Source organism: Pelophylax lessonae (assembly GCF_965119305.1).
Source record: "Pelophylax lessonae genome assembly, chromosome: 9".
Lineage (NCBI taxonomy): Eukaryota > Metazoa > Chordata > Amphibia > Anura > Ranidae > Pelophylax > Pelophylax lessonae.
The window spans coordinates 156,510,115-156,538,083 of NC_138776.1; the positions used below are offsets into that span (position 1 = coordinate 156,510,115).

Consider the following 27,969-nt stretch of genomic DNA (forward strand, 5'->3'; position numbering starts at 1 on the left):
CGTTTTTCATCCGTTTTCATCCGTTGTCATCCGTTTTTCGTGCGATCCGTTTTTTTGACGGATGAAAAATAGGGCATTCATCCGTTCAAAAAAACGGACATTGACGGAAGCGGATGAAAACTGATGTTAACTGATGATCATCCGTTGTCATCCGTTTTTACATAGAGATACATTGATGTCCGTTTTTCATCCATCAACGGATGGATGAAAAACGGACAAACGGACAGCATGTGTGAAAGGGGCCTTAGGCTGCATGTACACTGGCATTCATTTATCGCAGCTGTGCGAAAGTGCAAAAATGTGGGAAAATCGTGTTGTGATTTTGCTGCATTTTACTTTTTCCGGCAGCCGGTGGTCAAAACTTTCCTATCCTGCATGAGATTTTTCTGCATTCAGGAGAGGGAGGTCGAAGCTCAACTTAACACAGCAGCTCCTAAACTCTGCTAAAAGCCTGTGTGTACATTTCCACGTAGGCTTTTACGAGATTGAGTTTTAGTGCCGGTTCACACTAGGGTGACCTGTGAGGCGACCTGGTCACCTCACAGGTCGCCTCCCATAGGGAAGCTGCGGACCCGTTCTAATAGGAGCGACACAAGTCGCTCCGACCTAGAAAAAGGGTCCGGAGCTTCTTTGGGGCGACCCGGAGGCGACCGCCATAGACTTCAATGTTATGAAATCCGTGGCGGCCGCTCCGAGGTTGCGGCGCACTGCTCGCACCGCGACCACGAAGCACCTGCGAAGTAGCGTCGCTGCAATGTGAACCGGCGCTAAGGGCTTTGGCGCAAAAAAAAAACCAAAAACATTTTTTTTTTTAAATGCTCAAAATAAACATATGGGGAAGGGGCGCTTTTTTTTTTTTTTTTTTTTCCCCTCTCTCTCCCTCCTGATGCTGGGGCTGCCTGTCTCAGTAGCTACATGTAGATGTTGCTGATTGATCTGGCAAATGTAAGCTGTATTGGGCAACAGTTAGTTATTTAATATATGTGGGTACTTTAACATCTGTTTGTAAGATTGCACTACTGGTCAGCAGTCCTATTTATTTGTTTAGTTCATTATTTTTTTATTACCACGTCTTGATTATTGTCCCAGTCATTTTGTTTGGGACCGTAATTGGATAGTCTTTAGTGGAAGATGGTTTCCACTAAGCTCTGCATGCAAATAGACCTCTATTTACTATACACCATGGCCTCCTTTTATGTCAGGGTTAATAGGATTCTCTGCTGTTAATGAGGAGAACATGGCTGTGCAGTAGTCTCTTATAAATAAGTAAATGAAATGTCTTTATATGTCATTTTCTGGGTCACCAAGTGTGAGTAGTTGTTAAGAAGCCAGTGGTTAGTGTTTTGCTTGTGCCATCTGTGACCCTTGACAAAGGAGACCCTGTTTTCTTTGTTCAGGGTTGGATGTGCCCTGGTGTTGACCTTTTTAAGAGTTTAACATAACTAACTTAAAAAAATAGTGGCATCATATCCAAATGGTATTGCATATAGATTTATTAAACATTAATGAAGGGAGACTTTTATTACTAGCACTTGGACTGAAATGACTGTTCATAGGAGTTTTTTAATTGTTGCTACTTTGGTAAGCAACAAGAAATCCATGACAAATGCACTTGTGCATAATTTGCAAGAAAATCCAATTGGTGAAAGAGCAAAGCAGTATGCTACTTTTTAGTACATGACCACTCCGATTGGTGGCAGAGGGTAATGTTTCTATGGAAGGGAAAGGAGTTTCCCTGCTAGTGGAATTTGTATCTTGGTAGAGAAAAATTGTATAGGTTGTCTTTCTGAGCTCCTAAAAATTCTGGTTGTCCGCCTGTACCTTTTTAACAGTACCTTTTTACATTTGAAACCAGTACCTTTTTGTTTCAAATGAGTCACTGACTTAAAATTATGTGAATCAGGATTTCTGAACTTAATCTCTCTCCTGCTGCATAATGCTTCTTCTGGGTCAGCAACTGAAAAAGGATTGAAGTCGGAAAATACAGACGACAAGCATTTTAAAAAATCTTTACAAATGACAGCCTATAATTCTGTCAGGATGGATGTCCTTACATCATGCAGCTATGCGATTTTAAGGGCATATAAATTTGGCAATTGCTAAAGGTTAGCCGATTTGCCACAAATTGGTCATTGTATTTTTTTTTTTTTTTTAACCACATGGTAAAGAGAATTTATTAAACATATTAGTATTTTTCTCAGATCGTTTTGCACTACAACTTCTTGATTTTCCGTACTTTAATGGGAATTTCAGATCTCCATAAAACATCTTATAGTGTGTTTTTGATTTGGCAAATATTTACTGCTGAACATCCCCTGCTTTCAAATCATGAAACCTGTAGAAGGCACACCATGCTAATTTCTTGCTGGTACATTTGGCCTTTTTTTTTTTTTTTAATTAAATTATTTATTGATTTTCAATACACTGTGTGCAAAACAAGTTAAAAAACTCCAAATAATTCACAGTTTACAATAAATATCCCCTCCCATGCCCCTAATCCCCTTAGCCCACCCTCCTCCTTTCTTCTACCCTTTTTTTTTTTTTACCCATAATGTGCCGCCTCTCCTACCTATCCTTTTACTCAGTCACCCCCCCTAATCTACCAATGCGTCTATATATTTGTTAGTCTTTTTAAAGTCCGCCCATTTTCTCCATTTTTGTTTGAGAAGCACTCAGCCTGATCCTCATCTCTACTACCTAAGTATTCCATGAGATATATATATATATATATATATATATATATATATATATATATATAGTAGGGATCGATTGATTATGGGCAAGGCCGATATATCGAGGGCCAATATGCACTTTCCCTGATATATCTGTATCGGCCCCTGAGGTTACCGATATTACTGTATGTAATATTAGTGTATGTAAAATCCTAGCATCCACTTTATTAGTGTTTTATATAATGTCCAGTGTCTGTTTTTGTAATCTAATAGTGTGAAATACCTTCATTACATCGCCGCTTGGCCCTTCCGTGACCCCCAGCTGTCAGTGGGGGGAGGAGAGAAAGACAGTAAAGCGGGAGATGTTAATCAGGTATTTCACCCTATTCTAATCTAATACCCGGCATTTCTGTGTACACTGCTGAAGGGAGTGGCTGAGATCCTCTCCTGACAGCTATGAGAGGATAAAACAGCAGAGTGGGAGATTAGTGAGGAGAGCCCGGAGCAGCGATGTAATGAAGGTATTTCCCACTATTCTATTACAAAAACACACACTGGACATTATATAAAACACTAATAAAGTGGATTCTAGGATTTTAATGACACTAAACTAGGTTCACATGGGATTCCTGGCAGGCAGGGAGGGAAGGAAAGACCGCACATTACAGCTAAAAGACCGACCCCACATGTTCAGTACCAGATTTGTTTCAAAAATTGTCTTTATTTTTTAAAACTTTAATTGTAGAAAATATCGGCCGATAACGATATGCAATGGCCAAAATATCGGCAACGAAATTCCGATTTTGGTAGATCCCTAATATATAATATATAATACATGTATATATTTACAGAACAGCTCCAGGTAGCCATATTGCATTGCATTTTCAGAAAATTTCAACAGCTGCAGATTGAAAAGGAAAGGTCATTTTTAATAACATTCAATTACAATATGATTCGTGTCACAATTGCATACACTATGTTTGTTTTTTCTTTATTTGCTGATAGTGGCCACGACGCTCCTCAGCGAGGACAGGAAGTGAGGCGGGGCAAGCCGCTCACAGGCATAGAAACATGGTGGACCGGCCTGGGAGGCACCGGTGATGACATACAAGAATCGTGGTCCCATTCAGAACCATAATCCTATTAGCAGCAAGATTAAACAGCGCTTGGGAAATAGAAAGAAAAACAGGACCCTGCACATATGGAGCACCAATCTATAGCTGCCAGCATAAATAATAATATCTTAAAAATACCTAATTGGTCAATACAAACATACATAATGGGAAATCGGTAGAAAATATAATCAATATTCATTAAAAGGAATAAAAGAGAATTTAAGAACTGCAAAATGGTTATCAACCAATAAATATCCCCCTGGGAGACACCAATATTGGTTGATAACCATTTTGCAGTTCTTTAATTCTCTTTTATTCCTTTTAATGAATATTGATTATATTTTCTACCGATTTCCCATTATGTATGTTTTTATTGACCAATTACGTATTTTTAAGATGTTGTTATTTATGCTGGCAGCTATAAATTGGTGCTCCATATGGGCAGGGTCCCGTTTTTTTTTCTATTTTCCGGCTGCTGTTTAACCTTGCTGCTAATGGGATTATGCTTCTGAATGGGGCCACGATTCTTGTGTGTGATCACCGGTGCCTCCCAGGCCGGTCCGCCTTGTTTCTATGCCTGTGAGCGGCTTGCCCCGCCTCACCTCCTGTCCTCGCTGAGGAGAATCGTGGCCACTATGGTTATAGGCACACGTCATTTCCTCTGCTTGATGAAGATCAGGGAGACCGGCCCGCACTACTCCGCCTCCTGTGCACGTAGAGGAGCGTCGGGTTACCATAGAGATTTACGCATGTCTACAGTGTTCATGTACCTCCCGGTCCCTATCACGGAGGGAGGGGGGATTATATATATATATATTAATCACCTTGGGGATCACCTATTAGCATCAAATAGTGATTTATGAGATTAATTACCACACTCCTTGAGGCCATGACCAGTGGATGCACTGATTGGCCCAGAGGAAAAAAGCGAGGCGCTTGATCACTATATATATCAGTGGACGGCGTGGCAGCGTCACCAGTGCTGAGGAAGTCGTGGTTTCGACGTAACGCGTACAGGGGAGGAGCCTGCACACGCTGTCAGCACCCACTATCGCTGTCCATGCCTACACTGGCTGAGTGCCAGTCTGTGAGTTTTTTTATTGTATCTTTTACCCCAATAAATCAGTTGTTACAGAGAGCACTATAGCTCTGTTTATTTTTACATATGCACCCAACCATGACGGTGGACAGATGATTATGATGAGGTGACCATCTTAAATCCTTTACTGTGTCTTTTGCACTGTGGGTCTTGCCATTATATCCTACCTGAAGCACCTTTTTTCAGAGGGAGGACAGGAGGAAGTAACCTATCCCCCACCTAACAGCACCTGTGTGTGCAAAAAGCGGGCTTGGCTCATTATAATTTGTGAGCCAAACCAGGAGATGAGCGGCCATCATTACTATTAGGCCCCTTTTCACACAGGCGGACGTTCAGATCCGCCTGTCAGTTTTTTTGGTGGATCTGAACGGTCCCCCCATGCATTCCTATGGGGCATCGGATGTCAGCAGAGACATGTCCGCTGACATCCGATCCGTCAAATCTGGACGGATGGAAACCCTATTTTCCATCCATCCAGCGGATGGGATCGGATGAGAACGGACCGCCGGTCTGTTCCCATCCGATTTCCCCCATAGAGATGCATGGGGGGACTGTTCAGATCCGCCAAAAAAAAAACTGACAGGCGGATCTGAACGTCCGCCTGTGTGAAAGGGGCCTAATGCACACAGCACGGAGAACAGCTTTCATCCTCCTGCTCAGTGGGGGATCGGCGGATCGATCCCCCGCTGAGATAAACGGAAGTCCTTTCCGACAGACGGAGTGTGTGAAAAGACCCTTAAGGCACCAAGTCACTTTATGCTATTTAAGCACCAGCACTTGGTCACTGGATATCAGCACAGCACTGAAAAGATTATCTACTGTTTATGGACTTTGCACATTTCTTTGATTTAAATCTCACTTGTGTATGCGAATGTTTCATCATTAGATATTATCAGCATGAGCACTTTATTATGACCGTAATCATTCATTTAAAAATACTTCATTCAATCACGGATATTAGTTCTCCATCACCTGGATCATTTTATTATCACATTATTTAAGAGCACCTGCACTTTGATTGTGAGATATAGATATATATATTTTATATATATAATTTTTGTCATTTGATATTAACTTTGCATGAATTTATTGAGTATATCCTTTGGCGCTACATACCTTATACTTTTTTGAACATTTGTTGTGTTAGGTGAATGCACTTTATGGCAGCCTTTGGTCCCCTTATCTGGCTATTTAGCAATTAATTGGGGTTATCAGTTTATTATTTGGTCAGCGCTGATTAACCATTGTTACATAGTGATATATGTAATGCATCTGTCAGCATCTTGGGAGCCAGATAAATGACAAACTTGTCACAAAGTATCCTCCCAAGTCACAAGATTATGCATGACACAGTTTTCTGGCAATCATCCTCTGTTCTAAATACAGCTCTTTGTTTGGACAGAATTCACACCCTTGCTTAGTTATTACCCATGAAACATCCGATCTATTTGGTGATGTTTGAAAAAAAGTTTGCATAGAATGCTTTTTGTAAATCGCATTTAATTTTGCTAATTTAAAGTAAACCTGTGCCTTGCCCATTGAGGTAAGAGCAATGGGTTCTCTTAAATCTCATCCTTCCCAAAAACATTGACCTTTGGGACATGGGTTTGGACATGTGGCCATGCTGGTGCTTGGTGTCTGGCCCATCGCTCTTCCATACTTGGAACTACTCAATATTTTTTTTTTCTTTCCTTGCATCTAAACGCAGTGGTGGAGGAATGAAAGTCTTTTATGTGCTGTGAGGAGGGGGATAAAAGCAAACCACCTGCTTTGCAGTGTATGGGCTTAAAAAGTTGCATTAAGCTGCTCCTTTGAACTGCTTTGCCATTCACCTAGAAAAGTAAAGCAACTCAGACACAAACAAAAGACTATGTACAGTACATGAGCCTCAAAAAAGTATAAGGCAAGAAAGTGCTGCAAAAAAAGAAAAAGAAAAACAACCAAAAATCTGCTGAAAAAAGTAATTATTAATATCTAGGACATACCAGAGACTTTGGCAAAGAAAAACATAAATATTATATTGTAAAAAGGCTATTCTACACCTGGCCAAAGGTCTATATATAGAAAAAACAGAATTTAATGTAATTGTAAAGATATTTTTATTTTTTTAGAAACACAAACCTGTTATACTTGCCTACTCAGTGCAATGGTTTTGCACATAGCAGTCCCAATCTACAATGCTCCTGGCTCCTCCTGCCTTCTGAGTGCCCCTATAGCAATCAGCTTGCTATGGGGGCACTAATGTGGGGGATACAGCACTGGATCTAGATCAGGCTCAAGTAAGTATCGCGGGGGGGGGCTGCACAAAAAAAAAAAAAAATATATATATATATATATATATATATATATATATATATATATATATATATATATATATATATATAAATATTTTTTTTTTTGTTTTTTTTTTTTTTTTACCTTTTTTTTTAATGCAAAAAACTTTTTAGCCTTCTAACCACTAAAACAGGTAAAATAAATATTCGATGCTGACCCCTGCTTTGAGTGCCTTTTGCTTTGTCGTCCTCCCTGGATTTAAGAAAAATAATTGGTAGTTTATTTTTTTGTGTATGTATATTTGTGTAGGTGCATTGTTGTTTTTTTTTTTTTTGTTTTTTTATGCATTTAAAGCTTGAATTTTCTTTTTGTTTATTTTCTAGGTGTCTGGCCATATGAGGATGCTCATTCAATGGACAAACCTTTATTTTGTCTGATGGAAAGCCTTGACACCAGCCAACATTCAGAGGGGATGTGTTTACCTGCAGGAAACATTGGAATCATGGAATACATTCAAGATCATGTTACCCTTGAGCAGCCTTCAAACTCTGTGAAATGAACACAGTTTGGGATTTGCTTGTTACAGCAGGAATAAAGAAAACCTTATAATTATTGCTACAGCTGCTTTCTGTTTAGTGAAAATAAAGGCGTGACAATCCAGAGTCACTGCCCAAAACAGCCCACAGGTTATATAATCCTCCCGCAATCTTCCTTGTCATTTCCCTGTCAACTCTACAGGTGCCAGCTTACTGTGGGAGGCGAGGCCATCCTTGGCAACTCACCACATAGCAATGCAGCAAAGTAATTAAGACAACACTTTGGATAATTTTTTTAACCTCACTCCCATTAATCTTTTTTTACTTCCTGGGATTTTACATTTATAAGGAAACAAGGCGAGAATAAGCATCTCTGAAAACGTTGGTGTCTAAAAGCCTTAGTGGAGCTGTCTGGTTTTAGTAAACTCCCAAACAAACAGAAGAGATCCCTATGATTTTGTGCTGTAACCTGCCTTAGCTGGAGTTGTCGGTTTTTCTTCCCTCTTGTGCTCCACAGGGGGGCTCCCGGTCATGTGAGAAGTGTTGGTGCTGTGTGGGTTTATTTTTTCACTTGTTTCTCTGTGTTCCTGCCTTCTTCTTCCCGAGAAAAGAGCTGGAGGGAATCAAGACTCGTCCGTCCTTGTACTTTGAACTCAGCTGGATAAGAAGCATCTCATTCTTCAACGCTTATAAAATATCCTATATAGTATCTTAATGTTTTCTAATGCTGGATTGCCCTGGAAACTTTTTTTTTTTTTTTTAAAGTAGTTTAATTGGAACAGGTCTTTCGTCTCCGAATTCTTTCAAAGTATTACTATTCTTGCATCAGCAACACTTGGCTCGTTCTCAATGGGTGGAGTTAAAAGTAGCATTCCTCTGTTTATTTGTTCCTGCTGACCAGTTCGAAGGCTTTTATCCCAACTAAAGATCTTGGATATAGCGGGACTTGGAACGTGGGTGGTTTTATTTATTTACTTCTTCTCTTGCATTGTTCCCAATGATGTCCTGGAAGAGGAGTTACTTCTCTACAGGTCGAGGAGGGGTTAATGAGATGTTTACTCCACGCAATTCCATATCCATTGCTCCAAGCAAAGGCCTGATTAATGAACCAGGACAAAATAGCTGCTTCCTGAACAGTGCACTTCAGGTAAGAAAATGCATACTGTATTCTGATATTAGATGGATCTACTTTATTTACTTTGCTATAGGTATTGTTTTAGGTTTCATGATATAGGTTCTGGTTTGTGTGTGTGTGCAGGCTTGTTTCACACAGACTTTAACTTGGATAAGACACTTCCAGGGCTTGTTGCAAGCTTTGTTGAAGCTTTTAAATTAGCAATCGGCTCCAGTTTGTAAATGTTGAACACATATCCAATTGGAAGTGCTGATTGCCACTTTATGCAAGCTGCTAGCAGGCTTCACCCCTAGTTTAAGCTTGTTGAAAGTCTGCTGATGCCTGCTAGCAGCTTGTTTAAAGCACAGATCAGCTCTCCCATTAAGATCTGTGTTCAACATTTACAAACCGAAGCGGAATGGTGTTTTAAAAACTTAGAGAAAGCTGCTTAGCCCTTGCTGTTCACACTTTATTTTAGAGGGGCTTCAGTCATATTTGTGTTTGTTAAAAGTTAGCAGCTACAAAAACTGTAGCTGCTAGCTTTTAATGAACAGACACTCACCTGTACCAGGATCCAGCGATCTGCTCACTCATGCTGTTTTCTCCATCTTTGTTTGGTCCTCGGTGCTGGCATTATAACTGTGGGCGCCAGCCTTTGACAGCTTGCGGCTTCACAGCCGGGTGCCCATTGCTGCAGCTGCTTTGTGAATTGGCCAGCGGTCTCCTGTGACAAGTCTCAGAGGACTGTGGGGAGTGAAGGGGGGGGGGGGTGCAGAATTTCCACTTGAATTGCCTAGGAACGTTGGACCAATACCAGGTACCCTCTTCCCCCCTCTTTCCAAAAGAAAAAAAAAAGTGCTATTTACTAAAGAGGAGAGAGGGGACCTTAAAGCAGAACAACTTCTACATTGGGGTGAATTCTATACTTTGATCTCTTTGACACTTGGCTTGGTCTAGTTTAGCTTTCCTGAAACAAATTTCTGTCCTAGATCTCTAGTATTTCCCAGTGCTTTCTGGGGTACTAGAACCTCATTTGCCTCTCCCCGATGCCCAGCTAACACTTTATAAATCATTAACATGCCATAAATGCTATAGGTACTGTTAAGATGCAGTTAAAGAGCATTGCCATTGAAAACAGAGCTGGCTGACCAGCGCCAATGCCTCATGAAATGGACATGCTGCTTAATTTTTAGGTTGACCCAATGCTATCGCTCCTGTGTGTACTGCCCATTGTAATATTCATGTATGGCCTTGGAGGGCGGTTATGAGGCTTTAACCTTCCTAGCGGTATTCCCGAGCGTGGCTCGGGGTTAAATTTCAGAGCCGAAAGCGGTAACCCCGAGCCACATTCGAGGTACTGCCAGAAGCATCGCTGGATCCTGTAAAAGAGGTTACTTACCTTGTCACCGGGATCCAGCGATGTGTCTCGGCGGGGTGTAGCGGCGGTTCTTCCTCCCGATCCTCTCCGTGCCCCGGCTTCAGTAACACACTGATACCGTTCAAAATAAAATAAAATCACATTACATTGCCACCCCCCCCGTGCCCTTTCCTGCAGTTTTACTGTTTTACTTTTCATGTATGTGTGTATATATATATATATATATATATATATATATATATATATATATATATATATATATATACACGTGATTCTTGTGAATGAGCAGCCCAAACCAACTGTATACATTATATATATATATATATATATATATATATATATATATATATATATATATATATATATATGTATACAGTTGGTTTGGGCTGCTCATTCACAAGAATTACATGCAAAATAATGGTACCGCTTTCAGCACCTAAAATCCAAAAGAATCATACCGCCAGGGAGGTTAAAGATGCTGCATAAATGCAGCCTAAACACATAGTATTGACACACTGAATGTCTGAGTCCTTAAATTGGTGCCCTGGAGCATGGTAAAGTAGTACCAACCATTGAACAGTGCAAACTACTCAACCATACAATTTTTGACTTTGAAACAATACATTCTTCTCTCTAATCATTCCAGTTGCAACCGTGTCAGATAAATATCCTCAGTGATACATCTGTATGAATTTCCCAAGTGTTATGCACAGGTATTTCAAGTTTCTGAGATCTATGGTAAATATAACCATAGAAACCATTCCACATGATTTACTTGTGTGATAAAAAAAAAAAAAAAGGCCGATCCTCAGTGATTTGATGCATTAGGTTTTGTGAGTGTGTGGGGTTTAATGTGCGTTCGCTTCTTTGCAGAGCTTAATGCATCAGCATTGAAAAAAGGGTAACTGTTGCCAAGGAAATCCTAGCAGTAGGTGATGTCACGTATATATAAACAAAGCTAGTAGGTGATTATTAACAAAAAAGTGCCCAGTACATGGATTATACATGCTAACAGCTGGTGAGAAAAATAGTACACTAGTGTGATCATGCTAATTAGGACCTGTCTAAACTACAAAGGTTTTGTTGTGTATTCCTTTATAAATTTGATCAAACAAATACAATCTAGATACATTCAGGTGTACTAGAATCTGAGTACATAGGCCCGGCATGTTGTAATAGTGATTAACATATGTGACACTGAATAGCCTAAGAAAGCTAGAAGAGTTTGCCAAATGACCTTCCATGTATAGGACACAATCACAGCAGATGACCTTATCAGACATAGACCAGAATATGATTGGTGGAGATTTTTGTTGATTATCTGGCATCGCATAGTGTAATATAAAGGTGGCGCTAACTGTAATTAACCAAAAATAGAGTGGCTATTGGGGGGGGGGGGGGGAAATGACCATTTGAAAGCAAGCTGACCCTGTTTCCATATAGTTAGACCACCACGGTTATGGCCAGATGTTGGCTTAAAAGTGAAGTATGGGATTTTTTACTCATACTTGCCTAGGTGGAGGCAACATTGGTCCGAAGCTGCATCTGTCCACTGCCGGCTCTATTACTGAGAACCGAGCGATCAAACACAGCTGAACACTCGGTTCTCAGAGCTCCCAGAGCAGTGAGCTGGTTACTCAGTCACCGGCTCTCAGCTCTGCCCCCCCCCCCCCCCCCCACTGGAACGCTGGGCTGTTGAGGGGCGGGAGCGGCTGGCTCAGGCTGTCAGCAGCTCACTGAGAGACTGAGCTGGGTGGTGGTCCTGGCATGTGGGCGGAACCAGTCTGGACTGCCTCTGTAAAGTCAGCCGACAAGGGGCTTCAGCTTGCGGTCTGCTGAAAATGGGTCACAGGAGTGCAGAATGAACTGCACTCCTGCGATCCACAGGAGAAGTACAGCCAAACGAGTTTTGGCTGTGCTTCTACTTTTAAAGTGTTATTAAAGCCAGAACCCATAATTACTCTATATCTGGCCTAACACAGTACATTGAAATGCAATTGTTTTAGTAAATTGTTAAATATGTTTTCTTATCAGCAGTATATAGCAGTCTTGTGACTTCTATCAGTGTCTGGATAAAGCTTGTAGGAGGTTTCATTCTCCCCTGACTGTCCTTTGAGGCTGCAGGACCCCTGATTGGCCCTGACCAAGCTGAGCATGTGCAACTTGTCCCTAAGGCTCGGTCTTATCAGGCAATAGTTTGGGGACTGTCGAAGAAGGGGAGGATCAGAGAAGACAGAATCAAACAGCCTTTTTACACAATGCAGAGGATTAACCCCTTAGGTTTCCAAACTAGTCTAACCAGCATGCTTTACTGCATATACAGACTGATTTGACTGTTGTGGGTTTAACCCTTTAATGCCTCTGGGGTCCGAGGACCAGTTTAATTGTGTGAGTAGGGGGCATCAGCGAATGGCTGAAAAAATAGATCTTCCCCTTTCCGTCGTGTCCCCTTCAAGAGTTTACGGGCAGGCTGGGCTGAGAGGTGTTGGCAAATGCCTACAGATCCATAACCTGAATATGGTCAGGTTGAGCAGATATTCTTCTGTCTGTAGGCACCTTTAGACCAGCTTTTTACATGTTTTCTTTGAGTTCAAATAACCAATCGATTGAATTGCCATAAGGAAGAATGGAGAAGAAGGTTGGCCAAACTCTTGCCCATCATTCGTTTATGACAAAATACCAGCAAGTCTGGCTTTGTGTGTGAGGATGCTGAGTGCCCGCAAACAATCCGGGAGCTCCAGCTGTCATGGGAGCAAGGAATAAGGTATGTATGTCACCTTATTCATGTGACATACATGTCTCTTTGCTGTCCCTGGCTCAGTATGTGCCTGGTAGAATAACTTATTTTAGACAGTCATAGCCTCGAAGCGTAAAAAAAAATGGAGCACCAGACCAAATTCATAAGGGAACTTAAAATGGCTTTAATGGTTCACAAGGCAGTCAGCTCATTTTGGGGGCAAAACACACTCCCTCTTCATCTGGGACACAATAACGTTTGTAAATGTTTAAATAGACTAAAGCTGGCCATACAGGGCCGAGATTTTATCCATCCATGTGCAAGCTGATCGTGTAACCAAGTTGCTCCATCGATCAACTTGGGTACACCGTACAACCAGCCTGTTGGTTTTTTTTCACATGCAGATACTGCTGGCAGTTATAGCCGCTAGCAGTAAGCATGTGTTCTGCTGGCCCAGGAGGCTCTCTGTGCCCCAACCCCCACCCCCCCCCCCCCCTACTGTGCAGAACACAGTTTCGCTGTGGGAGGCATTCTTCCATCAACACTGGCTGTGGTGTTGGGGGCAATCAAATGATTTTTGAATTAAATCTAGGAGCTGCTTAAAGTGTTTTGTAAAGTCAGATTCATAAATTACTTACATCCCCTCTGTTTTATGAAGATGTTAAGTACAATGTCAGTTTTTAAAATTATAATCATTAATGCCTTCTTGCACAGTGCCGCTTAGCGGTCACGAGACCTCCCTCTGCTCTCCTTCCCCGATCTGAAGAGTCGGAGGATCTGAGATTCCCATTTGACGTATGCCAGCCAGCAGAGGGAGGTCACATGACTGCACAGGGGCGCTTTGCAAGAAGGTATTTAGGATTATCCTTTTTAAAAAACGGACACTCTGTACTTAATATCTTCATAAAAGAGAGGGGGACGCAAGTGATTTACATAGGCTACTTTAGAGCCACAGGAATAGAGGCAAGAGAGGCGGGGCGGCGAGCAGATCAGCTCACAACACAGACTAGGAAATGACAGGCCGAGAGGGAGGGGGAGAGACTGTTAACACAGAAAAATGATGTTGGGACCTTAACCACTTAAGCCCCGGAAGATTTTACCCCCTTCCTGACAGGGCCTATTTTGCGATTCGGCACTGCGTGATTTTAACGGATAATTGCGCGGTCGTGCGACGCTGTACCCAAACTAATTTGACGTCCTTTTTTTCCCACAAACAGAGCTTTCTTTTGGTGGTATTTGATCACCTGTGCGACTTTTACTTTTTGCGCTATAAACAAAAAAAGAGCGTCAATTTTGCAAAAATAACAATATTTTTCCCTTTTTTTTATATGAAATTCCCCAAAAAAAAATGTAAAAATCTAAATTTTTTAACATTTTAGGCCAATTTGTTTTCTGCTACATATGTTTGGTAAAAAAAATCGCAAAAAGCGTATTTTGATTGGTTTGCGCAAAAGTTATTGTGTTTACTAACTAAGGGAAAGATTTTTGTAATTTTTGTTGTTTTTTTTATAATGCGTAATGGCGGCGATCTGCGATTTTTTTTTTTTTTTTTGTGGTACTGCGACATTTCGGCGGACAGATCGGACCCTTGACTGACATTTTTGACACTTTTGGGGCTACCAATGACATTACTGCAGTAATCCGTGCTATACATATGCACTGTTACTGTAAAATGACACTGGCAGTGAAGGGGTTACTTTTTTTGAGAGGAAGGGGTTATGTGTGTCCCTAGGGGCGTGATTCTAACTGTGATTGGCTGTGGCTTGCTGTGTATGAACAGTGATCAATGGTCCTACATATTAGAACCGTATGATCACCATTCATACACAGGGGAGAATGACAGGCGGCTAGTTTACATTAGCCGCCTGCCTTTCTCCCGCTCTAACGGACAATCACGAGTGACCGGCCGACATTGGGTCCGCCGGTCATACGCGCGGGGGGGGGGGGGTCCGTGACCGAGCGGGAGCGCGCCTCCGGCGGCGCGCGCTCGCTCCCTAGACCCTCACAGGCTAGCGACGTAGCCCTACGTCGCTCTGCCTGTGAGCGGCTGACTGCCGACGTAAATAGTCGTGCGGCAGTCGGCAAGTGGTTAAACTGCCCGGGGTATCATGGATCAGCAGCCATGATACCCGAGGTCAGTACACATAGGGGCACACAGGAACAGGCAGGATCAACCAGGTATTTTAGAACATAGAATTGGACAAATGACATTGCAAAAAGCACTGTGTTATTATTCATGCTTTCAAGAAACCGTAGCATATTTTTATTTTCTGTTTAGGGTTATAACCACTTTAAGGGAAGTAGATGTCTGAGAAATCTTAAACTTTGTGCTTTCAGAGGAGTCGGGTGGGCAGAATTATGTAATTGTAAACCGCTAGATATATGTAGGTTTGTTTCACACATAATTGAGACAAGCCATGGTCCTATTCAATCACTGCTATACTGGTGAAGCTAGTAGATGTGTAGTGAGGCTGAGTAGCTGTGTAGTTCATCTATTCCAAGTTCATCCCCATAATACAGCCACAGAGAGAGTAAATCACCATGGCATGAGGAGGGAAGGATAATTGTGATATTCAAGCTGACCATAAACCAGTTTTTGTAATGTTTATTTGGGATTTTCAAATAGGTCAATTCAACTATTTTTTTATTAACTTCATGTAGTTCCCTACTTTGTTTAACCTTTTTACTGCGGCGGGCAGTTTTACAAACACTCCGGATGGCTTCACACACGAGTGCCAGTTGCCCCCTCTGTATAACTGCTTGTAAGAAACAATGCCTCAAAGTACCTTTTTTGAGAAGCTTCTTTAGGCCTGTCATGTACTCCCAGCCGGCTCTGATAACACAATCCAGGGCTACAGCAGAAGGAGCTGAGTGGCCAGCTTGACGGTCACGTGACTCCCGGCTGACGTCAGAGGGAGAGCTCATCTCCTCCTGCTGTAGCCATGGAATGTCTTGTCTAAGGCTACATGTACACGGGACGTTTGAAAAATTCCTTTGAACGCGGGAACTTGACAGCTACAGAACGACGTTTAAAAACGCTTGTTGTGTCGCTTTTGCATGCCACGTTTGGACGCGTTTAGCGGCGTTTGCGCTCAGAAGTGTTTTTTGCAAAACACATCAGGAGACCCTCCCAAACACCCACAATGCAACAGAAATATGTTTTTCAGCCATTTTCATTTAAATCAATATATACATACAGTGCCTTGCGAAAGTATTCGGCCCCCTTGAACTTTGTGACCTTTTGCTACATTTCAGGCTTCAAACATTAAAGATCTAAAACTGTAATTTTTTTGTGAAGAATCAACAACAAGTGGGACACAATCATGAAGTGGAACGAAAATTATTGGATATTTCAAACTTTTTTAACAAATAAAAAACTGAAAAATTGGGCGTGCAAAATGATTCAGCTCCCTTAAGTTAATACTTTGTAGCGGCACCTTTTGCAGCGATTACAGCTGTAAGTCACTTGGGGTATGTCTTTATCAGTTTTGCACATCGAGAGACTAAAATTTTTGCCCATTCCTCCTTGCAAAACAGCTCGAGCTCAGTGAGGTTGGATGGAGAGCGTTTGTGAACAGCAGTTTTCAGTTCTTTCCACAGATTCTCGATTGGATTCAGGTCTGGACTTTGACTTGGCCATTCTAACACCTGGATATGTTTATTTGTGAACCATTCCATTGAAGATTTTGCTTTATGTTTTGGATAATTGCCGTGTTGGAAGACAAATCTCCGTCCCAGTCTCAGGTCTTTTGCAGATTCCATCAGGTTTTCTTCCAGAATGGTCCTGTATTTTGCTCCATCCATCTTCCTATCAATTTTAACCATCTTCCCTGTCCCTGCTGAAGAAAAGCAGGCCCAAACCATGATGCTGCCACCACCATGTTTGACAGTGGTGATGAGCTGTGTTGCTTTTACGCCAAATATAACGTTTTGCCAAAAAGTTCGATTTTGGTTTCATCTGACCAGAGCACCTTCTTCCACATGTTTGGTGTGTCTCCCAGGTGGCTCGTGGCAAACTTTAAACAACACTTTTTATGGATATCTTTAAGAAATGGCTTTCTTCTTGCCACTCTTCCATAAAGGCCAGATTTGTGCAGTATACGACTGATTGTTGTCCTATGAAGAGTCTCCCACCTCAGCTTTAGATCTCTGCAGTTCATCTAGAGTGATCATGGGCCTCTTGGCTGCATCTCTGATCAGTCTTCTCCTTGTATGAGCTGAAAGTTTAGAGGGACGGCCAGGTCTTCGTAGATTTGCAGTGGTCTGATACTCCTTCCATTTCTATATTATCGCTTGCACAGTGCTCCTTGGGATGTTTAAAGCTTGGGAAATCTTTTTGTATCCAAATCCGGCTTTAAACTTCTCCACAACAGTATCTCGGACCTGCTTGGTGTGTTCCTTGTTCTTCATGATGCTCTCTGCGCTTTAAACGGACCTCTGAGACGATCACAGTGCAGGTGCATTTATACGGAGACTTGATTACACACAGGTGGATTCTATTTATCATCATTAGTCATTTAGGTCAACATTGGATCATTCAGAGATCCTCACTGAACTTCTGGAGAGAGATTGCTGCACTGAAAGTAAAGGGGCTGATTAATTTTGCACGCCCAATTTTTTTTTTTTCAAATTATATCTTTATTTCTTTAAATTCAGTTACATAAACATTTATTACATTTTGACTTCCAAAATTATAATATACAAAACATCTATGTCCCAGCACGCCCAATTTTTCAGTTTTTTATTTGTTAACAAAGTTTGAAAAATCCAATAAATTTCGTTCCACTTCATGATTGTGTCCCACTTGTTGATTCTTCACAAAAAATTACAGTTTTATATCTTTGTTTGAAGCTTGAAATGTGGCAAAAGGTTGCAAAGTTCAAGGGTGCCGAATACTTTCGCAAGGCACTGTATATACATATATGTGTGTGTGTGTGTGTGTGTGTATGTATATATATATATATATATATATATATATATATATATATATACCCTTAACCCAAAATCTGCATAGTTGGGTCACCCTGGCATGGCAGAGTCAGGTCACCCTAAACTCCGTTCACCCTGACATGGCAGAGTGGGGTCACCCTGGCATGGCAGAGTCAGGTCACCCTAAACTCCGGTTACACTGACATGGCAGAGTGGGGTCACCCTGGCATGGCAGAGTCAGGTCACCCTTACATGGCAGCTGCATGACCTCACTCTGCCATGCCAGGGTGACCGGTGTTTAGGGTGACCTGACTCTGCCATGTCAGGGTGACCAGAGTTTAGGGTGACCTGACTCTGCCATGCCAGGGTGACCCATACACATATAGTGACCCATACATATATATAAAAGGCCTCCTGAAAACGCAAGCGCTAAACGCGGGTGAACGCTTTTGGTCGAGTTTTGCGTTTGAAACGCCGGGAAACACACGTTCGAACGCAAATAATTGCTTTCCAAAAAACATCACTGAACTCCACTGCCTGTAAATGACTGTAAACGACCCTGTGTACATGGACAGATAAGATAACATAGAGGTGGGTTCAGGGGCTTCTAAAAAAAACGCCCAACTGCTCCTAAACGGCCGTTTACAAGGTGCAGTGTACATGAGCCCTTATGGTTGAGGGCTCTTATGTTTAGCCTTGGGTTATTTTCCCCCACCCCTCATTTTCTTTTTAGGACTGCTTTTGGACGTCCCACTAGTTATGATTTATATAGCGCCGTGTCCGTCGATGACCGAAAGAGAAAATGGGATTTTTGTACCTACTGTATAATCCATTTCTCAGAGTTCATCGACGGACACAGCACCAACCCCTCTATGATGGAGTCCTGATACTTCTAATACTGCTTGCTACTAAACTGATTACCTAGAGCTGAGAGGGGGTTATATACCAGCTGAGGACGACCCATGGGTGTAGCCTAGTCCTACTCCTGGAGGAGGCAATATAACCCACTAGTTATGATTTATGGAGCACTGTGTCCGTCAATTGAATTTTAAAGTAAGTACAAAAATCACATTATTTCACGAAAAATATTACAGGGCCATTAAGTAGTGAAGGTGTTCGGATGATTTTTGGACAATAAAGCTGGATACACACTATACAAATTTTGTTTGATTTCCTTTTAGATTTACCTTTAACTATGTCCTGCAAGGGCCTGTCTGATTGCATACAAATTGAAAGTGTTTGGGTGTGACCTCATATTCTATGGTTTTGGTAAATCTAAAGGAAAATTTTTTTTATAGAAGATTGTATAATGTGTATCCAGCTTTAGGATATCAATTAGTGTCACGTTAAAGTGTAACTAAAGGTTTTTTTTTTTTTTTTTTTTTTTAAATTAAAATAAACATGTTATACTCCCCTGCTTTTGTGCATTGGTATTGCACAGAGGAGCCCCGATCCTCCTCTTCTTAGGTCCTCCGCCAGTGATCTTGGGGGTTCTCTTTGTGTGTCCCCATATCAAGCCGTTTGCTATGGGGGCACACAGCGACTGCTCGATTCTGAGCTGTGTGTCTATGAAGTTGCGCTCTGTGGACACATAGTAGGGCTTAGCCCTACCCCCTCCTCCTTTCACTGCATTTGTTTGACAGCAACAGCCAATGGCTCCTGCTGCTGTCAGAGACCCCATGTAGAGGGGAAAAGGCTGGATCTCTTCTCCCCTCTCCTCCCCTCCCCCTACCACAGGAAAGGGGAAGGACAGAAAAATATAACAATTTTGACCTTAATGCGGGGCTTGACAAATTTGCTTTGAATCTAGAAGCCCGCTAAAATTAGGAGCCAGTTCGTGCTTGGCAATATGCATGTGTAGAACAATCAACATTTTCATGCATAGGTGCCCAAATGCATGTGTTTACATTTGTACGTGCGTATAAGTGCATGTCTCCCCTGTGCTCCACTAAATGTAATGCGGTGCAGATCACACTGCATTTCATTCTTTCCTCACCCGGCAGGGGAAACTGTCATCAAGGATCCGAATGTGATGTCATACACTTCGCTTCCGGGTCAGGAACAAGATGGAGAGGAGAGCTGGTGTGTGTCCACTTTCCTCCCTCCCCTCTACTCAGTGATGCCCGCTTTGCAGATCCCGGGCCCGCAGATGGGCAAGCCGAGCCCAGGATACATAGCGGGTGGGGGGGGGGCACTTTACGCAATGCAGCCGAAGGCATGTGAACTATCCCCAGTAGGACACAGGCCCAAGGCAGAAAGGAAGGCATCACAGCCTGTCCATCACTAGGCCACTATATGCATGGGATGGGCAGCGACTCACTAGGGAAGGACGGTGTGGCAAGGTGGGGAGTGATGATCCAGGGTTTGGGGCATTCTCATTTCACATTGGGCTGTGTGGCTGTGGCAGGACAGGAGAAAACGGAAGAGATTGCAAAATCTCAATCACAAACAAAAACAACATTGAAAACAACTGCGTTTCCCTCCTTGTGGGGGAGGGGATGTGTAAAACGCTCCCTGTCCGCTCGCCAGTGGTAAGGAAAGAGCCCCAAATGAAGGCTGCAACATCAACTAAAACCCAGCTTTCAAACTGGGAAGGAGATGTCTGAGATGGGTAGGCAGTGAGAGTAGGCAAGGGAAGCCCTCCACCCCGTCAGTGATTGCTTGTCGCAGCCCTGCTCTCCAGAGGACGCCGCCGGTTCCCCAGAAAATGTAAGCCTTATAAGGGCTATTCCCACAGTCAAGACAGCAAGCGCGGTTTTCTACTCCAGCAGGTCACAAAGCTGTGGCTTCCATTACTGGCCAGCCCATCCTCTTAGTTTGCGCACCTGCGTGAAAGGGGGCACATGGGGAGACAGAATCCAGACATAAACCTTGCTGCAGTGTACCCCAGGTGCCAGGATGCTATTCCTTTTCGCCGTGGCGACCTGGCACCTGGGGTTTGTCGAGCCCTGCCTTAATGTGAAGAATGCATTAAGGTTAAAAATAAAGTTTTTAGATTTATTATCACATAAAGCGGAGTTCCGGGCACAAAAACTATATTTTTTTTTTTTTGTGCCCCTCCGCTAGGTAGACCTGACCTGAAAAGGAATTGGATAGTTATTTTTTTTTTTTTTTTTTTTGTTCACTCACCTTTTTAATTGAAGATCGAAGATACTCTCCTCAGAGTACTTCCTCCCTCAGAGCCGCGGCTCACCCCGTCACTTCCTGTCTCGCTATGATTCCTGGGAGCTGAACGTCATAGCTCCCAGGAATCAATGCAACGGCACCGGCCCGCTCGTCATTTCCGGGCGACGCCACATTCCCCTGTTAAACAGCTTCTGGGCATGCCCAGAAGCTGTGGAGGAATGCGGCGCCGCGCCGGAAGTGACGAGAGGGGCCGGTGCGGCGCATTCTGGGACAAGAAGACGCGGAAGAAGACACAGAAGAGGACCGCGCCGGCTTCAGCTGCCCACAAGAGAGATGGAAACGCTTTGGAAGAAATTTTATAAGCAAGTATTTCTTCTAAAAGGTAAGTGCGAACCGGGACAGATCAGAGGCTAGCCATTGTGGAATGTGCTAGCCCTGACTGTCCCGGGGGTATGCCAATTGAAAATTGACTTCTGTGCCCGGAACTCCGCTTTAAGGGCTTCTTCACACATATTAGAACTGTGCCCCACTACTCTCTGTTCACTGTTGAATCTGTAGTGTGATGGCGCCATCCCTACAGCAAGTCAATGCATATTTAGGTATACTTACACTTGTGTACTTATATGTTCTTTTTTAGGCAAGTTTAGATATTTTGAAAATATGTTTAGCACGTATATGAACAGTTCAGCTTGTAAACAATAAATGTGCTTACACTGAGATTGATATATAATGACATAGGTATTCAGTGATGCAGAATATAAAGCTGATAATTGCAAGTTGGAGTCTTGTGGAAAGCAAACCTACCTGAAATACCAGTATTTAGTCTCCCATTTAATAGGTTAGAACTCCCTGTGTGTATGTTTTTTTTTTTTTTTTTTTTATACTTCACTAACCTATAACTTAATCTATTTTAAAGACTTAGTCCATCATTGTGACCCACCTCTATTTAGGGTATACCATGTAACCTGGTCACAGTGCCCAACCCCTTAAACTGCCCTTACACTAACCTGAATAAAAGGATACCTGCAGCCCTTTGTTTTTTATTTTGGGTTTGCCCACACAGTTGTGCCATCCATTCACAAAGATCTATGAATGGAAAGTCTACAAGACTACAGCCACTGCAGAGGACTCAGATTTCAATGGAGCACAAATGAGGTCATTGCATTTGTAGCCCATTGTTTCCTTCAGCCTCATAACTGTAAGTCTGTACCTGTGAATAGACCTTGGACTAGGGGTAGAGTTTGTAAAAGTCTGTGCATTGCACCCATGGCACACTTATACAGTTGCACCTGAATGTAAAAATAAATACACTTTTTTTCTATTATCAATGTAGGTGCATTTTATGAATTTTATTTTTTCAACAAGTAGACTGTGCCTTTTAACCACTTGCTGCCTGTCGCAATATACCATCCGTGAGCAGCTGCTGTAGCCAAAGTGATGTATCCATATGCTACTGCCTATTTCCGGGTTTAGGACACGTGCATGTGCGCCCCCGCCCGGCACCCGCTGTGATTGTACACAGCAGGAGCCTGTCGGAGAGTCCTGGCCAATGATTCACGGCTGAAACCTGCTGATCGGCTGTGTGCAATCACAGCCCAGAGCTCTGTGTTGGTAAAGAACACAGGTCTCTGTACAGAGGGAGCAGTTTGCGGGGATGCAAAACTGAAAGATCTATTAGTAAAAGCGGTGCACATTTTACTCTGCCCTAGATGTTAACCCTTCCCAGCCAGTGTTATTAGTACAGTGAAAGTTTATAGTATCACTGTATCAATGTCACTGGTGATGGCAGTGGCAGTTAAATCAGTTCCCTCCAATGTCATTTAGTGTCAGATTGCCACCTGAACTATTGCAGTCCCATTAAAAGTCACTGATCGCCGCAAATTAGTAGTAAAAAAAAAAAAATCAAAAAATTTTTAATATCTACTATAGTTTGTAGGCATTCTAACCTTTATGCAAACCAATCAATATACACTTCTTGGGATTTTTTTTTTTTATCAAAAACGTAGCAAAATACATATTGGCCTAAATTTATGAAGAAAAAATGTGTTTTCTCTGTCGCTCATTGACAGACGCAGTACTCTTTGATTAATATCAAATTGGGTTATACTGCCCTCTACAGGAGTAGGACACTAGGCAGAAGAAAACGTTCTGGCCACACCTTAGGGGCAGTCCCAGAGGGTATATCCTCTCTCTCTGCTACAGGATGTCAGTTTTTTTCTGTCTAGTCAGGAGTAAGGACCTAAGTTCCTTGCTGGGATCTTCGGTCCTGGCAAGATTTTTTCTTTTTTAGATAAATACTTTTTAGTTAGCTTTTTTTTCTCCAGTTGTTCCTGTGAGATCTTCAAGCAATTATGCCGGATCTGGGCGACGGGCTGGATGTTGAGGTCCAGTGGTCACCCCAGCCGGCCTACTAGCGCGTGCAGATTCCAGCTCCGCGCTGGGTCGGCCGCGACACATGCAAGCAATTATGCTGGAGCTGAGCGACGGGCTGGATGTTGAAATCCAGTGGTCACCCCAGCCAGCTTGCGAACACGTGCAGGCCATAGCTTCGCGCTGGGTCGGCCGCGACATAGTCCCACTGGTCGGGGACTGGCCCTGCGAGTTAAACATCTCGCCAGGACGCCTACAACCAATCTGTATTGGAGCTTACTATCCTGTAAGTCACGTCAAAGGTGTAAAGGTGGAGTATGGGGCCGCATTACTAGTAACTCGGTCACACAGTTTGTCAAGACACTTACCGTTCTATCGCTAAGGTTGTCAGGGGCACGGAACAACATCCCTTCGAGGTTGTCAGGGATGGGGATGGCACCGCAGGCATTCTCACTGTCAGATAGCTACCGGTGGTTTGGTCGGTTGCAGCATGGAACACTGGCTTTTGGAGCGATCGGTCGGCTGCAGCATGGACCCAGGACGCCATCAGGCGTCAGTCTAAAGGGGTCAGGTATGAGGCCGCGGGAGTTACCGTTGTAACTCGGTCGGCTGCAGAGCGGTCGCGGAGCGCCATGCTATCGTGGGCCACGCGGGGCCGCCATTTTGGCGTAGCCCAGATGTCCCCGCTATGGCGGCGGCCATTTTGGATCCACCCAGACTCGTGGAGCAGCGGTGGGAGTGCCAGAAGGGGCAGGGCCGCTTCCTTTACCCGGGTAGATCAATCCACTAGACTTCCTGTCCTGTAAAGACAGCGCTGAGAGCAGTTCGATAGGAACTTCTGTGCATCAGGTGGTAAGCCTTGAGGGTATCTCTTCTCTCGCTGAGGGGGCTCCAAAGCAAGTGGTCACTGAGGGGCGCTATTGCGCTGAGGGATTACCTTAAAGAGAAAAAGTTTTTTCTTTAATTGCAAATTTTGTCATTGGTTTGCTGACAGGTGCCTGGCTTTGCCATGGACCCTGCGACACATGTATCCCCACCTGATCCCCTCGAGGTGGCCACGGGACCCTCCAACTCTCCACTCACTATAGATGCATTATCAGTGGTCCTGGAGTCTTTTGTATCCTGGGTAGAGGTGGCCTGTCAGGGACGGGGGGCGAAGAAACGACCCTCGCCTACCCCTATTTCATCTGATATATCAGATACAGATTCTGAGCCTGTCGCTGTGGCTGCAGGTCCCTCTTCGGGGGCTTGTGTCTCGGGTACCCTCTCCTCAGATAGTGAGGAGGACGTTTCTGCCTCCGCCATAGCACTAGAAGAAGCATTGGGTGATGCACTAATTGTGTCTGTCCGGGAAACCTTAAGACTTGAGGTTACACTGGCAGAGGTAGCTGATATTGAAATTCCCTTTGGTACTCTCAAACCTACCAAGATGGCGAAGGTGTTTCCCTTGCCCAAATGTTTTGGTAACATAATTAAAGAGGAATGGGGTCGTCCAAAGCGGACCCCTGGTATTTCCAAACGGATTGCTAGGCGCTATCCGTTTGAGGAATCTCTACTTAAGAAATGGACGGTACCACCATTGGTGGATTCACCGATTTCCAGACTAAATAAAGCTACTGTTATCCCGTTGGAGGACGCTCCGTCCTTTAGGGATCCGGTGGATCGTAAGGTGGAAGCGCTATCCCGCTCCATTTTTTCCCTGATAGGGTCAGCCTTTAGGCCAGTGATTGCAATTGGTTTGGTTTCACAAACATTGACAGAAATGGACCAAGTTGTTACGCCGTGACCTAGAGGGGAGAAGTATCCCCCCTGCAGTATCGGATTTGCTGGAGCAGATGGTACAAGCGCTACAGTTTGTCTGTGACGCCGCTCTGGACGCCACTCCATTGTTGGGGCGTGTATCGATTTCAGCAGTGGTCCTCAGGCGTGTGTTGTGGTTAAAGTGCTGGTCGGCGGATCAAGGTTCCAAGAAAGCTTTGGCTAATCTCCCCTTTCAAGCGAATCGCCTGTTTGGGGCCACCTTGGATGAGATTATTAAGGATCTCACTGGGGGCAAAAGCACTTTTTTTGCCACAGAATACTAAGGGTAAAGGACCTCGTTAGAGACGGGGGCCTTCCTTTTCCGCTCATAAAAAGTTTTTTCGCCCCGCGGGGGCGGGCGATAAGACAAAGTCCTCCAAAGCCCCTCCAGGGGGTTTCAAGGGGCGCTGGTCGGGTAAACAAAAGGCCGGCTCTTCCAGAGCTGAAGATAAGACCACTAAAGCCTGAAGGTGCGCCCCCACCCATATCTGGGGTGGGGGGACGTCTTCACCTATTTCCGGATCCATGGCTTTCCAGAATCCCGGACAAATGGGTTCGCGAAGTCATACGGTCGGGATACAAGATCGAGTTTCGATCACTTCCACCGGTGCGATTCTTCCCTTCCAATATTCGACTATCCCCGGATCGCTTAAAAGCTTTGCGGGGGGCATTAATGGATTTGATGCAACAAGGAGTGGTGGTCCACGTTCCTTGGACAGAGCGTTTTCAGGGGTTCTATTCGAACCTATTCACAATGCCCAGAAAAGAGGGCAAGGTGCGTCCAATTCTGGACTTAAGAGCACTCAATCTTTTTGTCAGGTACAAAAATTCAAGATGGAGTCCATTCGCACAGTAGCGGCCTCCCTGCATCAGGGGGATTTTCTGGCGTCCATAGACATCAAGGATGCCTATCTTCACATTCCCATTTACGCAGGACATCAGCGTTTTTCCGTAGGAGAGAACCATTATCAGTTTGCGGCGTTACCCTTTGCTCTCGCCTCGGCTCCCCGTGTCTTCACAAAGGTGTTGGCCCCAGTTTTGGCGCTGTTGCGACAGCGAGGCATATCGATTCTAGGTTACCTAGACGATCTTCTACTTCGTGCGGAGTCTCCGCAGACTCTGTTGCTAAACTTGGAGATCACCATGATCTCTTTGCAAGAGTTCGGGTGGCTGGTGAACTTGCAGAAGTCATCTCTGGTTCCCACCAGGAGGCTGGAATATCTGGGTCTAATTTTAGACACATCCCTGGCAAGTGTTTCTCCCTGCGGAGAAACTCCAGAAGATTCAATCAACGATTCAGTTGTTACTGTCCGTCAACTGGCCTCCCCTTCGGACTTGCATGAGGGTCCTGGGTCTGATGGTGGCTTCCTTCGAGGCAGTACCATTTGCCCAGTCCCATACCCGAATCCTTCAAAAGGAGATTCTTCTCAAATGGAACCGGAATCCCGATTCCCTGGACAATCGGATCCGACTGAGCGAGCGGACCAGGGAGTCTTTGGTCTGGTGGCTTCGGTCTCCGATGCTCAGCCAGGGGAAGTAATTTCTTCCAATATACTGAACGATTGTCACCACGGATGCCAGTCTATCCGGGTGGGGAGGAATTTTCGGCAAATTATCTGCTCAGGGGCTCTGGTCCCTGGAAGAGTCCAGGTTACCGATAAATGTATTGGAACTGAGAGCGATCAGACTTTGTCTGATTCATTGGACCGAGCAGCTCCGGGGCAGCCCGGTGTGGATCCAGTCGGACAATGCCACAGCAGTTGCTTATGCCAATCACCAGGGGGGCACCAAGAGTGTCCTGGCGGCCATAGAAGTGGCCAGCATTCTTCGTTGGGCGGAATGATTTGTTCCAGCTCTCTCCGCGGTATTCATTCCGGGGGTGGAGAATTGGCAGGCAGATTATCTCAGCCGTCAGATTCTGGATCAAGGGGAATGGTCTCTGCATCCGGAGGTATTCCACCAACTTTGCCTTCGTTGGGGCACCCCAAATGTGGATCTGTTGGCATCTCAGCTCAGCCTGGCTATTGAGTCCCAGGTGCTGAAGGACAAAGGGTTGTCGGCTTCAGTTATTCCTACTCTAATTAAAGCAAGGAAAGCGACTTCCAGAAAGGTCTATCATCGCACATGGAAGTCTTATATCGCGTGGTGTGAATCCCTTGGGTTCCCTCCACGTTCTTACTCGGTGGCCCGAATATTGGCCTTTCTGCAAAAGGGGGTTGAGCAGAAACTGTCCTTGAGCACCATCAAAGGTCAGGTTTCAGCGTTAGCAATCTTCTTTCAGAAGCCTCTGGCTACTCATTCCTTGATGCAGAGTTTCGTCCAGGGAGTGCGGCACCTGGCTCCGCCGGTGCGCGCACCCTTGCCGCCCTGGGATCTTAATTTGGTGCTGTCGGTTCTTCAGAAACCTCCCTTTGAAAATATCAGGGAGATTCCCTTGCTTACTTTATCCCAGAAGGTGACCTTCTTGGTGGCTATCACTTCTGCACGCAGGGTGTCAGAACTGGCCGCATTATCCTGTCGTTCCCCATATCTGGTGGTTCATAGGGATAAGGTGGTTCTTCGTCCGAATCCATCCTTCCTTCCTAAGGTGGTTTCAGAGTTTCATTTGAATATGGACATTGTATTGTCTTCCCTGTGTCCTAAGCCCACTCATCCTCGGGAATTCGCGTTGCATTCCTTGGATGTGGTTCGGGCGATCAGGGTATACTTGAATACTACGGATTCATTTCGTAAGACGGATTCACTTTTTGTGATCACGGATGGCCCTAAGAAGGGGTTGCCTGCATCTGCCGCGACTATCTCCAAATGGATCAGACAGA

At 44.0% G+C, this 27,969-nt stretch overlaps 1 protein-coding gene across 6 annotated transcripts in view; it reads left to right on the forward strand.

Moving 5' to 3' along the window:
* USP54 (ubiquitin specific peptidase 54) overlaps window positions 1-27,969 on the forward strand; it is a 253,901-nt gene that overhangs the window by 60,844 nt on the left and 165,088 nt on the right. For all 6 annotated transcript variants that reach the window (XM_082267464.1, XM_082267460.1, XM_082267465.1 and 3 more), the window contains exon 2: window positions 7,544-8,843. In XM_082267464.1, coding sequence (XP_082123590.1) covers window positions 8,694-8,843 — 150 coding nt within the window. In that variant the 5' untranslated portion in view covers window positions 7,544-8,693. The remainder of the gene's footprint in view (window positions 1-7,543; window positions 8,844-27,969) is intronic.